Genomic DNA, 16439 nt, shown 5'->3' on the forward strand with positions numbered 1-16439 from the left:
GGAAAACATCATAAAAAAGGAAAAGCTGGCACAGAGCCTGTTTCCAACAGAATGATTTCACAAAGAGGCATCCAGGCTGCCCCTTGCCTCACTTGTTTTCTCAGCTTGCTTCTGGGCTCGTACAGCCTGATTTGCAAAAGAGCAGTGTGCAAAAGTCTGTGTGGTGCACCTAACTTGCATGCCCCATCTCTGGAAATGCCAAATTTTCAGGGTACTCACAGTAATTAAGCACTTAACTGAGTACTGCTGACTCTGACTTTCTAGTGCAGCCCGGGGCAGATGTCAAAGTATTTTTTTGCATCCAAGTAGTAAAGGCCATGCCTCCAACACAGCAAGATCCACACACTGGGACCAGTGTGTGAGTGAATTATAGCAAGGACTTGGCAAGTTAAATCTTAACTTCTGCCTCCTTGCCTGTAGGTAGTGGAAGCAGAGGGCCTGTTTCGGAAAGGCACTTGGCACGTCGGCCTACGGTGTACAGAAATTAAAAGCGAGGGTGTTTTGTTGGCACATATTGTAGCAGACCTTGCCTTGTCCTCCCACCCAACATGGCAGTCTCTTCACCTGCCAACCCAACAGGAATATGCAAGATCTTTGTAATATTCAGACCAAAGGGAAAAATGGGCACAGCTCGAGGACTGCCTACAAGGCACATTGCCGTAGCATGAAGCTCTCACTTGGAGGTAGCTCATTGCTTCTCTGCAGAACTGCCCACGCCAGAGCCATGTACCCTCATTAGTTTTCAGCCAGAAAGGTTTCCAGTCTAAACTCAAACCAGACCTGGGGCAAGTCAGAGAAAATATTTGTCTAAAAAGAGCCAAAAATACAGCCATGTTTTCACAGCTCCTCTAGCAGAATTCATTCAGTTACTGGAAAGCAGCAAGGCCTCTCTCTACACAGATGATTAGAGTTACACACGTGACCCCGTGAGTTTCACTGAAATCAAAATTGCTGAGAGATGATAAGAAATGTTTCTTCATCCCCACTGGGTAACTATGGGTTGCATTCAAATTCCTTTGCTCCTGTTGAGCAATGTCCCTGTTTGGAAAAGTAAGATATAAATCAGCATCCAGTTAGTAACAAAGGCAGCGCAAGGTCCCACGTGAATGCAAATGAATGCATGTTGGAGATAGGGAAAGGTTTTCAGTATAATATCCTAAAAACATTTTCTGCAATCAGATACATAATAAGCGAAACCAGCATGCGGGTTCCACATGATCCTGCCAGGTTCACCCAAGAAGCAAGGCTTAGATTCATGTCAGATAGTGCACAGTATCTTTCCCCGCTGCTCAAACTTAGTTACCATGTGCACATGGCATATATTGCTTTCCTGCCACTGTATTTGAGCATTTTAGCATATTTAACTCAAAGACCTGAAAAATGCTGAAAAACACTTCTCATTTTCACACAGTTAACACAGTGGGTTTCAGTTCAGGTTCATCCAGGCGTCTGTGCTGGAATTTTGGGGGAAAATAGTGCCATACTCCTGATTGTATTAACAGGTTTAGCATGTACCTAAATGACTGCCAGGCAGTTCTGAAGAACAACTTTCCTCACAAGGGCATACATTTCCATTAGATTTTTTACCAGTTTTAAGGCTCTGGTGTGTAAGAGGGAGGCCTTCTCATTATGACTATACTATCCTTCAAGTTCATGCTCTAAGTGAGTCCAACAACTTCTGTAAACACAACAGCACAGAATTGGTCTATCCTGGAAAGCATGAGAAAACATTAATGAAAGATATTAGAAAGGTAAAGATGTGGTTGAGGAGAAAATTAAGCACGTATCATTTAAGTCATTTAGAGGATGTGATTTAGCATGTAGTAGAGCTTGCAAGATGCACTCCAGCAGCAGTAAGCAAAAGTAAATTGTAATTCCCTGAAGCTGTAAATTTTGTCAATTGGTAAAATTACTATTAAAGAAATGAATTTAACTATTAAAGAAATGAATTAAGCACAGTGTGATTCTCAGACTTCAAAGGTGCCTGCAACTCCTCCTTCATTCCCTTCAGTGACCAGAAAACTTGAACTTTTCCTTATCTTGGAAGAGATGTACTGATGGGATTAATGATACAGTTTCACATAGGCCACGTGTGCCAGCTGGAAGAGTGTGCAGAATAGAGAAATAGTTGAGCCTAATTATAAATTAATGATAACTGAGCATGAAGTATGAGAAAATGCACTTACCCTGTGCTCGAAAGAAGGAGCTGGGAACTAATATTATCCTTCATTTTTTATGTTATGCCAGAACCTAAGTCAAGTCAGAAAAGATACTCATGATAATTTGGCACTCTGCAAATACAAATGGATATATTCCTGATTCTCAGGACCTAAATAGGATAAAGATGCGACAGGAAGAGCAGAGGGAAGCAGTAGTAAGACTGTAATAGCGTTGTCTGTATTGGCTAATGTAACATCAAGACTTCCAAATATTTTTTAATGAGAATCTACTGAATCATTAAACAGTCTGCCTGCCTAGCCAAATAACCTATAAAACAAGGACTTAGGAAACAACCGCAAACAGGGTTTCCACCTAGTTTGTAGCATCTCCATCTGCCTTGTACCTTCCTGCAGCTGCAACGGGAAATGGGTGCAATTGCTGGTCACGCGTGCATGGCACTTCTGGGTGCTGGGCTCCACAGAGCCTGTCCCTTCCTTAAAGACATGACCCCCGTGACAGAACCCTGCAGCACATCAGGAGCAAAGAACACTGATGTGGAGTCATGGGATGCTTGGAAAAGAGGGAAAAAAAGAGGAGGAAGTTGAAATGCAGTTAACATAGAGACATATGTAGGATGTAGTCTTTCCCCCGATACGTCTTTCTTCATAAATAAACAGCCTTATAAACAAATTCAGCTTTTTCACCTTCAAGTTTAAGAAAAAAAGGCTACCAGTAATTTCTTTTCCACCACCTGAGATACGTTCATTGAGAAGAATGAGTTTTTCTTACTCAGGGAAGAACTTTTCATATCTTTATGTTTCTTGGTTAATTTATCCCTTAATATAAAAGTTATATATACGTCAAGTTGTACATATGAAAAACCTGGTTTGGATGGGATTTGAATTCAAAGAGACATCTGAACACCATTTATACAAGAAGGCTTTTAGGAAAAATACCAATAGAGATACAGTACTTTTTGAGCACCGAACAAAACTTGCTCTGCAAGTTTCAACACAACTTCATCAGGAAGGAAGGAAAATCCTATTGCTGGATGGAGACATTGCCCTGAACCAGGGTCTCCAGCTTAGCATTCTTCCATAAATCAGCCTGCAAAGACATCAGTGCTTCTCTGTACCATTATGTTAATTTGCTTTTGCCTTTCTTCCAGCAGATTTACTCAATGTGACTGCAGGTATGCTCTCTTTTATTTCCACCACTTCATTCACACAAAAAACTCAACTAACACAGTACTTAATGGTGGCAAGCTTTGGAGGCTGGAATCAACCACTTTTCTAATGAAAATGCACAAACGTTGTAACAAAAATTTCAATTCTCTTATCTTTAAGGAGCCTTGCAAGTGTGAGGCAGAACAAAAATGCAGCTGCTCTGCCTTGCATGCTCTTAGATCGCATGACCTGCACTGAATTGCATTACAGTAAAGTAAGCTGGAGAAAGATTAGATTGTATGTCTTGCATTCTCACAAAAACACGACGAGCACTTCATGAGGCTTTTGAAGGAAGACCTACCAGAAGTTAAAAGCACATGTGCTTGACTTACATAAAGAAAAAATACAAGCATTTGGTAAAAGCCCTCTTAAAACCTCAAACTAACTTATCTGATATTGGAAAAGAGACAGGGTCAGAGAGGTGATAATTTATTCCCTTGAAAATTATTCCTGAATACAAACACAGCTGACATGCCATGTGTGATCAGCTGGGGCAGGATGGCACTGGGAGGGGCAATGGGAGCGCTGAGGAGTGCAGAGATGATGCATTATGGAGTGACCGCAGCCCCCATTGCCCTGTGCCACGCTGTTGGAGGGGGTGGAAGAGGGTGGGGGTGGGAAGGGTGATTCTAGTTTGTTTGAGATTCTCACTGCTCCAGCCTGTTAGCAATAAGCAATAAATTACAGTCATTTCCCTGTGCTGAGTCTGTTTTGCCCATGCTGTCCCTATCTTGAGCCCTTTTCCATTTTATGTCCTCCCCGTGTTTCAAGGAGAGGAGTGATGGAGTGGTGTGCTGAGTTCAGCTGTGTCAGAGTGCAACCACCACATGGACAGAGGGACAGTTCTGTGTTTCTGTACTTCTGAGGTTGCCACATTTTGGTCTCTCCATGTCAGCAATAGCATTTTTGTCTGCCGTCACAAGTGGAACTATATTTACTTTCCTTTTTGAGAAGGACACAGATTCATTTTGACTCTCCCTAAAGATCAGTGAGAAAGAATTTGGGAAATTATTCAACGTTTTGAGAGAGCAGGCCGCCGTTTGTAGCTATTCTACCGACTCCAGCATATTAAGTGGCTAATTTCAGGAGTCTCGTGTGCTAAGCAATGTGTGCTGCCAAAGCTTCACCTCTGATATCTTTGTGGGAGCTGTGTGGCACAGCATGTTGAATAAGCAGTTGTTTCTACGTTTCTCCACGTGTGCTAAATGAGAGTAACGGACGCAGAGCCTGAAGCAGTCAGCTTCCAAATGTAAGGCAGTTTGCAATCTGTCTTGAGAGACAAAACCAATTTCAAACAGGAACAGAAACACTGTGTAGGAAAAGACAGGAGAGACTTCTGCAGTTTGTTAATCGAGTAATGGCAGTTGTTACGGCACGTGCCTTTTAGTTTCCTAGCACTTAGCGGCAGGGCTATGGGGAGTTAGGCAGCACTGACACGTAGGTGCTGCACCAGGCCTGGGCCCTGCCCCGCCTCACACCAACAGTCCATGCGGGCACAGCAGGCTCTGCACCAGCTCCATGCACAGCCAGGGACTGCTGGTGCGTTAGAGGCCTCTGCAAGCAGCTCAGGTACAGTGTGCCTGCGTGAGTGCAGGCTGCAGATGTGTCTGCTAGGCGAGGCGTGGAGCCCACAGGAGGCTGGCTTCGTCTAGTTTTAAATTACAGAATGATATCCTCCATTTTCTTTCATGCTGTGATCAGAATTGCCATTGAAGGACCCAGCTGGTGCGACTGCACAGGGAGTGGGGATCTGATCCGGCATCTTCCTGAGCCTAAAATGGCTTCCAGTTGTATCTGTAGCCTGTGCTAGCTTTTACCCTCAAGGGAAAGATGGGATTAAGGACTGCAGGCCCTGTCAGTGAGCCACCTACCTGCAATCCCCACTGCAATCTGCTGGGGCACGGACGAAGGCTCAAAGGCTCGTGTTCAGCTGCAAAGTGGAGGAGGGTGGATATAAATGAACTCTCATGTAAGGAGCCAGGAGTTTGTCTCACCGTGGGGGCCCTCCTTAGACAACAGGGAAGCTGAAACCTTCAAGATCTTTGGGGACAGGACAGGCAGCCACCAGTTGGCTATAGAGGAGCTCGAGGGCTGGAGAAGTGGTTACAGTGCTGCTGAAGAATGGGGTGGGAAGGAAGTGATGCCCTTCCCTTTCTCACTGCCTTTGCAAGCCCTTATGGTTGCTCTGTGGCATAAAAATCAGTGCTGCTCACCAGAAAGAGGAACTACAGCATGACTTACTGCTGAACTGGTTGCTGCAGTAAGCAACAGGAGAATGCTACAAGGTATGGTTTAGTACGGCTTAGGTGCTACGAGGTATGGTTTAGTAGCTTAATGGGTAGTCATGGTGATAGGAGGACAGTTAGACTAGATGATCTTGCAGGTCCTTTCCAACCTTGTGATTCTATGATTCTAATTTGGTGGTTGCACTGGTGAGCTGCCCGTTCTGGCAGCTCCCATTGAGATCAGAGGGACCCTGGAAACCTATAGGAGGTTTGAGACATCAGGACTCAATTGCGGGTTGGGGCGGAAGGGAAGTCTCTTGTGAAGATTCATTAGACAGTGCTGTTCTACCTCTGCTGTTCTATTTCTTGGTGTTTGAGTGTAGTGAAGTTACATCCCCTTTGTAAATATGCCTTGTAACACTTCCTATGTGCCGAGTATTCCCAGTATGGCTCCCATCCTGACACATTAAGTTTAATAACGGGAAATAAACTTAAAAATGCATTTATTTCAGATGTTTTTAAAAGGTTTCGGATTACTCTGTGAAAGAGGCATGTATTTGCACACCTTTGATATTTTAGGAAATCCTGCATCTCAAGCTGCAGCACCATTACATGCTTTCAGCTTCCTGACTATATATATATGTATACTTTTTCATATTAAAAAAAAAGGCAAAAATATAGTAAATTTTAAACATTAATAAAAAAAGGTAATGGAATACAAGGACCTAAAAATGAGATTTATTGGACCACTGCTTAAACGGATGGCTGCCTTATCATGAGCCTATGCTCAGACTGTTTTAATTGGTACCTAAATTCAGGAGGGGCAAGGAGTTAAATGTGTTATCAAATAGAAGGGCAGATGTGACCGATCTAAAGATGTGGGCAAAAAGATGCCATCTTTTGGATGGGTATGGCCTTTTCGCAGGTAGACGTGGAAACACTGTACTTAAAGGAAGAAATATTAATTGGTTCATTGGAAACAGAAACAAAACCCAGATTTCCTTTACTGTTCCCTAGCCACCAGGACATCAGTTCACAGCTTGCACAACAGATGACACCAGTCATCTGCTTACACTGCGTTCGAATGCTGCTATGTCCAATAGATGAGAACATAAATTATCAGTATTGATTTACAAAAGCCACTTTCCAAGATCCCATAACAACCGCATTTGATTTGGATCATCCCACATGCATACAGAAAATGTGTTCTTGCTTTTTCCTTCATGACCAGTGTACACAGACCATGTGTGACAGGACTTACAAGCTTCCACTGCCTTTGCTACGTCCTGAATCTGCTGGGAGACATCCTGCATGGGTGCTGAGCTCTGTTAAATCCTTAAACAATGAGTGAAATAATCTTTGGTCTGGCTTTGAGATGCTATCCTGGTGCTGTAGTCAGTTATGGGGCTTCATTGGCAACTGCTGCTGCCCCTTAGATGGCAGATTGATGTTGTTGGCTTTCTCAGCTCTATTTTTGGCCAGTGTTGCCCTGGTATTTTCGGCTTAATATTTTTATTCTCATGGAAGATGCTTGGCAGTAGGCATATCGTCTTTCTTAATTTATTTCCCTTCTAGCCAGCGCTGTCACTCTGGAGGTCAGTGCAAGTTTTCACCTCGTGTTCCAAGAGAGCCCCAGTCCCTCCTGTGATTTCTCCACAGTGTATTATCCAATTGTATTTTTCATTTTAGTCTTATTTTTAAGGTAGCACCTGGGGCATAATTTTTATGGATTCCAATCTCTTAGACCCACAGCCCTCTCTTTTTATGTCAGCTTTCAGCAGCTGCTACCATCTTATTGAGCTTCGCCATCCCATGGGAGGAGGACCAGAGCCAGAGCCTTCCCTGCACTTGCCAGGTAGAGCTGGGTGAGGGGCAGGAGGTGGTGGGGGGAAATGGGAGGGGTGGTGGCAAGGGGAGAGATGGGGACGGAACACTGGGAACAAAGATGTCAGAGTGTTCGCCTGTACTATTTGTCATCAGCACGAAGCCAGAAAGAAATCTAACGGGTAAGCACTGTCAAACGCTAAGGAATCCTTTTTTTCAAATGGAAAAAAGAAAAACAGAACAGCAGAAGATTCTTCCTCGGTAAGGTGTCAACATTCATTTTAGACATTGATTGGAATCCTATGTAACTGATTTTAAAGCAGTCATTAGAGGGCAACCAAACATTTTCCCGGTGGCACCGTGAATCCAGTAGGAAGCAGCAGGAATCCCATCTCTTTCATATTTAAAGGTCGCTGGTCACTGGGGGCAGTGGAGTGGCACCTGTGGGGCAGTGATCCCTGCTGCTACCCTGCAGCACACCCCAGCCTCCTGCTGACGGCTTGATGGCTGCTGTCACGTACCCCTGTGTCCCCAAACCACACTTTGGGGTAACTGAGAGACTGCCCCAAGGCAACTGCGGGACTGCTTGGGTGTAAGCACTCATCTGGCTTAAATGTCCAGGGATTTTGAGGGCTCTTTTATTAAACATTTTTTGCTGGATTCCCATTGTTTTCCATTAAATAAAAACAAGAAAAGAAAACAAGGATCTGACGTTAAGATTCATTAAGATTTTTTTCATATCCTACGTCTACAGAGACAGTATAAGTGATGTATGATATATAGTACGATATATTTAAGTGATCTGTGATTTCACAGCTCGCTCACCCAAAATATGGCCTGTTTGTCTGGCTGGCTCAGAGCGAGCCAGAAGGCTCAAGCATCTGACCAAGAAAAGAGTACAGATGAAGGCGTTATTACGGTACACTTGAGAGGGGATTCTATCCATTATCAGCTATAATGAAAAGTTTCTCTCTCACTTAGAAGCTTTCCTACCCTGAAGCAAAGGTAAGGTACATAAAATACCATGAGCTGAAGGGAATCCTTAGAAATCCTTTCTAAATACCTCAAACGCATGTACTTTATAATGAGAATATGAAACCTGCACTTGGAAAATTCTCAGGGAGCTCGGACTTCAAATGGACACTGTTTGCAAAGCAAAGTAACAATTAAGTGAATTAGAGGATTCACAATGTTTTTAACTTCTTTATTTCTTTTAACTTCAGGAAATCCACAGGTTTATAGATTTGAAGACTTGGAGGAGGCTATCATGAGCGTCTTCTCTAAACCAGTGTGGAACATGGCCATTCTACGTTCTGCAACGGCTTTCTTTCCTTCTACCAACTGGTCTCTGTGTGCAGCTGAACACTTGGAAGATCTGCAATGTGAAGCTCAGAGGGTCATCTTCAGAATGTTATTTCTCTACTTATAAACCTCAAGTGATGGCAAGTCAGACAAATTCTGAAAACTTATGGGAATGTCCTCTAAAATGAAGTTTCTCAGTGAATGAATAGCTTTTCTGATGGCAATCTAGTCACCTGACAAGCAAAGTATTTTAAATACCACAACCTGACCAATCTGTATTAGCTGCATGCATACACTGTAGTCCTGTCTGATACGTGGCATTTTTATCTGGTATCTATCATTGCACACTCATCATCTTGCTGGTTAGGAAACCTGTCTCACTGGTGACGGGTGACAGGACGAGGGGAAATGGCCTCAAGTTGTGCCAGGGTAAGTTTAGGTTGGATATCAGGAAACATTTCTTTACAGAAAGGGTTGTTAAGCACTGGAATAGGCTCCCCAGGGCGGTGGTTGAGTCACCACCCCTGAATGTGTTTAAAAGCCGTTTGGATGTGGTGCTCAGGGACATGATTTAGCGGAGGGTTGTTAGAGTCAGGGTAGTATGGTTAGGTTGTGGTTGTACTCGATGATCTCTAAGGTCTTTTCCAACCTGAGTGATTCTATGATTCTATGATTCAAGGGATACATGGAAAGCTGTTGACTGTAGGCATACACAAGGGCAACATTGCCATATGTTCACGAGCCTTCTTCACAAAGCTAAGCTCTGTCTGTGACTGTTTGTTCTTTATTTCACCTAGACTCATACCAAAATGCCATGCAGGGTAAGCAGTTATTAAAGCAGGCCAAGTATCTGTGAAGACTCACAGCAGTGTATCTGTATGAGGTATTCAGACAGATGTGCTTCAGAAAGTAGCAAACCAGACACAACACAACTGGAAGGTTAAAGCTAAAACCACTTCAAGGTTAAAGCAACACTCAACTCTGCAAATATGTAGCAGGCAATTCGCAAAGATAGCCTTTCTAATGAGGAATCAGTAGTTCCTGCATTATTTATTTCTATATTGTTCTAATATTTCCAGAGAGCGTGGCAATGAAAAACACGTCTCCTGACATTCAATGGAGCCATGGCTTAAGGTGATGCCAGAAATCTGCCTGTAATTGTTCTGATGGATTTCATTACATCCTGATGTGACACGATACAAAAAATGCATTGCACAGCTGCCTCAAAGTCCGAAATTTTGAAGCATTTTTTTAACCTGCAGAAACAAATGTGCAGCTTACCCATGTTCAGGTGCTCAGCATAATACCAAAGAGCTGCCTCCATTGCTTTCTGGGCACCTCATAGTGCCAAGGAAGGGCGGGGGGTTCAGGCATCTCTCATGTGCTTAACTATAACGGCATGGGTACCTGCAAGTGAGGTAGCAGGAGTGCTAAGAGCGTGTGGGCACACTGGAACATCGAGTACAGATAAAGAGCAGTATCTTTTTACTTCCTTTGAAGGCCTTTACACTTTCTTTGCAATATAGTGAGATAAAGTATTTGTAAAAACAACTACTAGCCCATAGATGTAAAAATAATAGAAATGACTAATATCTGGCATAGGTTTCACACCTAGCAGCGGATCCTGCAATGTGAATTCACACCTAAGCCTTTGTGGTGTTCTGCCTTCCTGTTTGATGCTGATGCTGAGGCTATGAACTGCCAGCCTAAGGGTCTCACCTCACTGGGGTCTTTCCAGGCTCAGTTTTTGCAGAGCTACAAGCTCTTTCCTTTGCAAAGGCACCAGAGAGGAGATGTGCCATTTGAAGTGTTATCTATTGTATTCTTCTGTGATGAGTTGGTACAAAGACTGCTGTAATTTATATTGAGAGTCAGGTTAAATTAATCACCATAAACCATAGGCTTTTTTTTTTTTTTTTTTGGAATGTCATTACAATATCACTGCACTGTAATAGTGTCTGCTGGCATCACTCTGGTTGAGCTCTGCATGCTAAGTGCTGGAGAAGAAGGACAGAATGACAAAGATGTTACAACCTACCTGCGGAAAGTACCTTCTCCAGCTGCTTGACTACCCCTGTTTAGGAGATGTCTCCGCAACAGAGGACTGTAATTGAGATTCCTCAGATCAGGAGATCACTTACAGAATGTACACCTTGTGATGCTTTTGCTCTTTCAGTTGTCCTCCTGTCCCCAAAACTGTTGTGAGAACAGAGGTGAAATGACTAATTTCAGACACATCTCCAGTGTGGCTATCAAAGCACTCCTTTCCAGAAGGCAAATCATCTGATCCATGTAGGGGTCCACCTTCAGTTTAAATGAGCACTGAAATAGTGGGATAGGATTCAGCTCTGAATTAATGTAAGTAAATGCAAAAGTCCAGATGTCAGATGTTACCTTGGTGCCTAAGTTTCCATTACAGTTAATACAGTCTAAAAGAGATATTTAGCTAGCAGGCAAAGGTGCTGGATTTAGCTGCTCAGACTTTGGCGTGGTTCAGTGCCATCTGAAATGCTCATACACAGTTGACAGACACAACCTCTGAGAGATCAGCATCCTTTAGGAGAAGCAGCTGGGGAGCAGGATATCTTCAAGTATCTCAGATGACTCCTAAGATGTCTGTGTGAGGAATAGAATAAAGTTTCAGGTGTTTACTGTAGATTGAGCTGAATGACTCTCTAGGATCCATAGGCTACAATGATTTTTTCTAACAGAAGCTTAGACATTAGGTTTGTATATAATCTACACACCGCAGCTCCTTGGTCCCCGGATGGTAAACCAAGTGGAGAACTGTTCCAAAGAATATTTGTAGGAAGAAGATGCTTTTGTTTCTATCTAAATTGATACAGAAAAGACTGATATATTTTTGGTTCTAAGTATCCTGAATTTCTCCAGTCTTCATATAGAGTGAATTGATCGTTGATTCCAAATATCAAACGTAATTACAACTAATGGGTAACGTGGCCATTTGTAACCTATTATCTGTATCTTCATGAGCAAGAGTTGAAGAAATGAAGCTGTAAAGTCAAGTTTGAGGCAGCTAAAAGTTTCTCTGGACAATATAACCTCACTCACCAGTACTGATCTCGCCAGAATTCAGAGGCAGTGATGGAACTGAGAGCTGACAGCAGCAGAGAGGTGTTGCAGAGACCTACATCAGAGCTTCGCACATGGCTTACCGGTTAGGCAGCTGAGAGCAGCCACTGACAGTTCTTTCAGAGCATGCCAGACAAATGTAATACAGGAACTGAAAACACTCAGTGTCTTAAATGAAAGTCAGTGACCATTGACTCATTAAGAAAAATCAAGTCTGCACAGAACTGTCAGAATAAATCGTGTGTGGAAGAGTAACAGAGACATAATTAAGGTGCTTGTAAAGTGAGCAGGAGAAATTACTGGTCACCAGGACACAAACCTGTTTCTTCCTTTTACTCTTCTGAACAAGAGGGCAGCTTTAGATAAAGCAAAGGGATATGCATATGGACTGAAGATCTAAGCTAAGAGGACGTGTTGTGTCAAGAAGTGTGTGTTGGAATTAAACTAGCGTAGCTTTTTCTCATACCAATCAGCACCACTCATTCTTCTAATTTGACTGTATAAAGCCCAGTTGCCAACCCCAACGTGGTTCATTCCACGGCTTATGGTGGAACTGTTCTTTTAATGCTTCTGTCACTGAAATCCAGGAATGAAACTTGCTAAGCTGAAGGACAGGTCAGGCTTCCAAAACTACTTTTGTGTTAAAAGTATTGTATTTTTGTTTACATAATAGCTGAATATCACTGTCTGCAATCTTAGCTGTGTCCTCTATCTAGTGGCAAGATTACTCCGGATTTAAAACAGACACTGATTTTGGGCATTGTTTTAAATAGAAGACAAGTATCCTCCGGGAAAATTGTGGTCATGATACGAAGACAGTATGCCTTAGCAAAATTAGAAGCACCATCATGCTAAGTGAAGATACTGAATTTCTACTCTAGAAACCATATCCTGACTTTCTGAACTTACTAAACTACCTTGTTGCCCACAACGCATACCTGAAGTAACAAGGTCAGCTCTGACCTGATCCCTCACGTTCCCTGTTCCATGTTCTCAGTGAAATTACACACTGCTGCTCATTTTTCATACGTACCTTTTCTTCTCTACTCAAAGTCAAGCAACCCATGTTATTTATATAATATCTCTTGACATCCTTTCTTAATTCTACCCTGAAAAATCACAGAAATCAGATTTCTGTTAGAAGCAGGAAAAGTAGCAATTTCATATCGCTAATAGTCTTGATTTCACTTTGTAGGAACTCGAGTGACTCAGCATGACATTTCTCCTGATTAGGAAACATTTTGCAATTTCATTTTATGATATATCAATAAAATTTTATCTTTCCCTTAATGTGCCCTTCTGAGATGGACGTGCCATAAAACACATCCATGGGCTGCTGATTTACCCGTAGTTCCCTCTCTGATTTTTAACACTGCTCAACACTCATATCACCCTACCAACTCTTTCTTCCACCTCAGCTGAGGATCTGACTGAAAAAACTGAAATCAATTTCTAATTGAGGAAGAACAGTAGCTGCTTTGGAAGAAAATTATTTAAAAGAAAAAATCAACAACAACAACCAATTTCTACCTGACATGAACATAATTACAAGAAGTACCGACTACAGCTTATTTAAGACAGGCAGATGTTCCAGTTATACCATCAGCCAACCAAACAAAAAAAAAACCCTCCAAAATTGTTGGACCTGTTTAATCAAAGCCAATGCAGATATGTGACTACACCTGCTCCCTTCCTTTGTCTGTACTCTCAGCACCTGCTGATCCACTTCTGTCTCATTTTGTCTTGACAGGGTGAGAAATCGCTTCTATGCCTGCTTGACTGTGCAGTTAGGAGCCTGCTCTGACTTTCACAACACATTTTCAGCATCTTGTTGCTGTAATTTACCTTTGCAGCACCTGGGCCTAAGAGCAAATAAGAAAGGGGAAGCAAAAAGAAGTGCCAGTGGGTGATGAGTAATGCCAGGAGAATGCAGGTTCAGTACAAGTTAAAAGAAACTGATCCAAAAATATTGCAGGGTGAATTAGGCTAGATATGGAAGCTTACCAGAACATGCATAAAGATTTGAGCTTTAGCTCCAGCTCCTAGGGACTGCTATCTAATTCTCAATCACCATATAACGACAAATAATAGCTCTTACGGACAGCGATCTATTTCAGGTAAAGGGAAGTGTGCAAAGGTAAAGCTATGGCTTTGAATCTTCTCAGGCAGGGAAGGGCACTGAGCTGAGACTCACACACGTTGGACTAATGAAGAAAAAGGAATGTGCTACCAGTTTTGAAAGCAGTTATGCATTTTATAGGAAGCCAAACCTGAACTCTGGAACTACTTTAAATAAAATTTGAGGAGGAAAAATGGAGGCAGGAACACCCAGTTTTGATCATCCTATGCCGTGAGCTATGCTATGAACTGCTTTGCCCTATTAACACTGGGGTGTTTCTGAACATGCTGAAGACCCTTTGTAACATGGGAAACTTTTAAGTTCTGTCTTAATGTAAATACAGTAACTTCAATGGACAGCTGAATAAAGATTCTGAAGATTTAATTTGGATTTATGTGTCTACAATCTCCTAAAATAGTGGTATCTCAGTTCATGACCATACAAGAAGTCTACTTTAAAGTCCGTGGATTTTTCATTCAACCAAGATTGAAATTTTCCAATACATTTTTAGGCTTCAGACTGGCAGCATTCCATGCAGTCAGATATCCATGAGCCAGAGAGAGCTTTACTGATGTTTCCGAGCCAGTTTTAAGAACAGGAGCTGTGTATCTTATATATTAATAATGAATAAGAGAGCTACACAAATCCACATTCCCTTTGAAGAAGTCTAAGTTTAAAAACAGCAAAACATGCTTTATGTAACAGATCAAGAGTTAAAACGGATTGGCTCATGTATGAAGACATATTGTCTCAATTGTTAATGCCTTTTACAAAATGGCCTTAAAGTAGAACTCTGATTCTGACAGATTCAGAAAGAAAAGAAGAATAATCCTATTTGTGAGTAATACGAGGATATTCTAAGAACCAAGCATAAAATCCAGCAGTTAATTTTAAAACAAAGCTTTAAGCTAAAGGAAGATAAAAACAAAAAAGTTTACATGTAAATTTTATTTAGCATTCCCATACATGCAATATTTGCCCAGAGATAACACATATACCATATTTCAATATTAATGAAAGAATGTATCTTTTGTATTCCAGGAGAAACACGCAAAGATCATTCAAGGTCAACTTTTATCATGGCTGCTGTTCTCTTCACACAGTAGCTGGTTTAAAATGCTGCTCTGTTTGAGAGCTTTTAGACTGGATATATCTTCACTCACAACAGGGACATCTTCACTTTGATCCTCAGGTATCAGATCTTCACTGTCTGACAGCGTACAGAGGAGCGTATCATTTTCATAGGTAGGAAAATAATACCTAGAAGCAACAAGGTGTGACAGAATAGAATATTACTAGATAGTCAAATATCTGGTTCAAGTAGGATGGACTTATTTTATGAGATTTAATTAAAAAAAAAAAAAATGAGAAAGTCTGGTTGTCTGCAATGAGTAAGCAGCATGCTCAAAAACTCAGCAGACACGTGCACCTCAGAAGTTATACAGAAGAGACAGCAACAGACAGGCCTTCCCCCTATTTCTTCCCCACACAGTCACGACTGAAGCCACAAATCCAGATCTGTCCCACACCGAACACTGAATTGAGATTTTTAAAGTAAGAAGTCCCTGTGGCATCATCCCCTAGGCTTGTGAAGCCTGCTTATGATCTGAACCAGTGGTATGTTACGCTCTGTCTCCACTTGCTTTGGAAAAAACCACAGGTAAAGAGCTACCTTGTTTTGACGCTCAAAGTTAGGTAGATACTATATATGTATCTACATTAGATGTGCAAAAGAAGGGGATTGATTTGTTTCTAGAATTGTGTATCCACAGCATATCTCTACTATCAGTGACATACCTGCCAGACACAGCAAACACACACAAAAGACTACTTTGCAGCAAGGAACTTCTCTCACATACTAACTTGACAGCGCAGACACAACTTATGGTGACACTGAATCCACCATGCAACGAAAAGAGCAGGACCCCATGTTCATTTTAGCTTCAGACAAAACAGAGATTTCTAATTCTGAACAGTTTTGAGATGACTTATTATCTGAGTTCTGAGCACTGTAGCACTGGTAAAAATCAGCTTTCAGCTTACTGCTTTACAGACATTATCAAGCAGCGATATAAATGCTGGAAGAAAGATGTTTGCCCTTACTGTGGTTGGTCCCAGGTAGACCTGGCTGGCAGGAATGTAATGTGTTTTGTCTCTTCCATATGACTTATCAGTCCTCCTTTAGACTGAAATTTCTCCTGGCAGTTATAACAACGACGATGATGGATTTCTCTTCTTATGAAGTTCACTAGCTTCACTTGCTGATAAAAGTTTAGACCTAAGAGAAAGGGCAGCAAATGAGTACATAAGGAATATAAAATGTAATTTACAAATGTTTTCTTGGTTTAAGCATAAAGGTTGATAAGGGTTACTGAAGACCAGCACTGCAAACTAACTGAACAAATGCTTCTTCTTAGATGAAGGGGAACCAGTTCTTATTTTACTGTAAAAATTACAGCTTGCCTCCTCTTAGACTACTGCAGAATGCAA

General features: G+C 41.8%; 1 protein-coding gene and 1 long non-coding RNA gene across 2 annotated transcripts in view; one reads left to right on the forward strand and one right to left on the reverse strand.

The window, feature by feature from the left end:
- Positions 1-5607: 5607 nt before the first annotated feature.
- On the forward strand, positions 5608-14741 carry LOC112533197. Its single transcript, XR_005841647.2, has 3 exons — positions 5608-5671; positions 7314-7466; positions 8659-14741. It is a non-coding gene; the product is annotated as an uncharacterized LOC112533197 (long non-coding RNA).
- A 141-nt stretch (positions 14742-14882) lies between these two features.
- Positions 14883-16439, reverse strand: part of ZNF277 (zinc finger protein 277) — a 53733-nt gene continuing 52176 nt past the window's right edge. The window contains exons 11-12 of the mRNA NM_001195469.2: positions 16053-16227; positions 14883-15209 (exon numbers count right to left, since the gene is read on the reverse strand). Of these exons, the coding sequence (NP_001182398.2) occupies positions 15017-15209; positions 16053-16227 (368 nt within the window). The 3' untranslated portion in view covers positions 14883-15016. The remainder of the gene's footprint in view (positions 15210-16052; positions 16228-16439) is intronic.

This window comes from Gallus gallus, chromosome 1 (genome assembly GCF_016699485.2).
Source record: "Gallus gallus isolate bGalGal1 chromosome 1, bGalGal1.mat.broiler.GRCg7b, whole genome shotgun sequence".
Taxonomy (NCBI): Eukaryota; Metazoa; Chordata; class Aves; order Galliformes; family Phasianidae; genus Gallus; species Gallus gallus.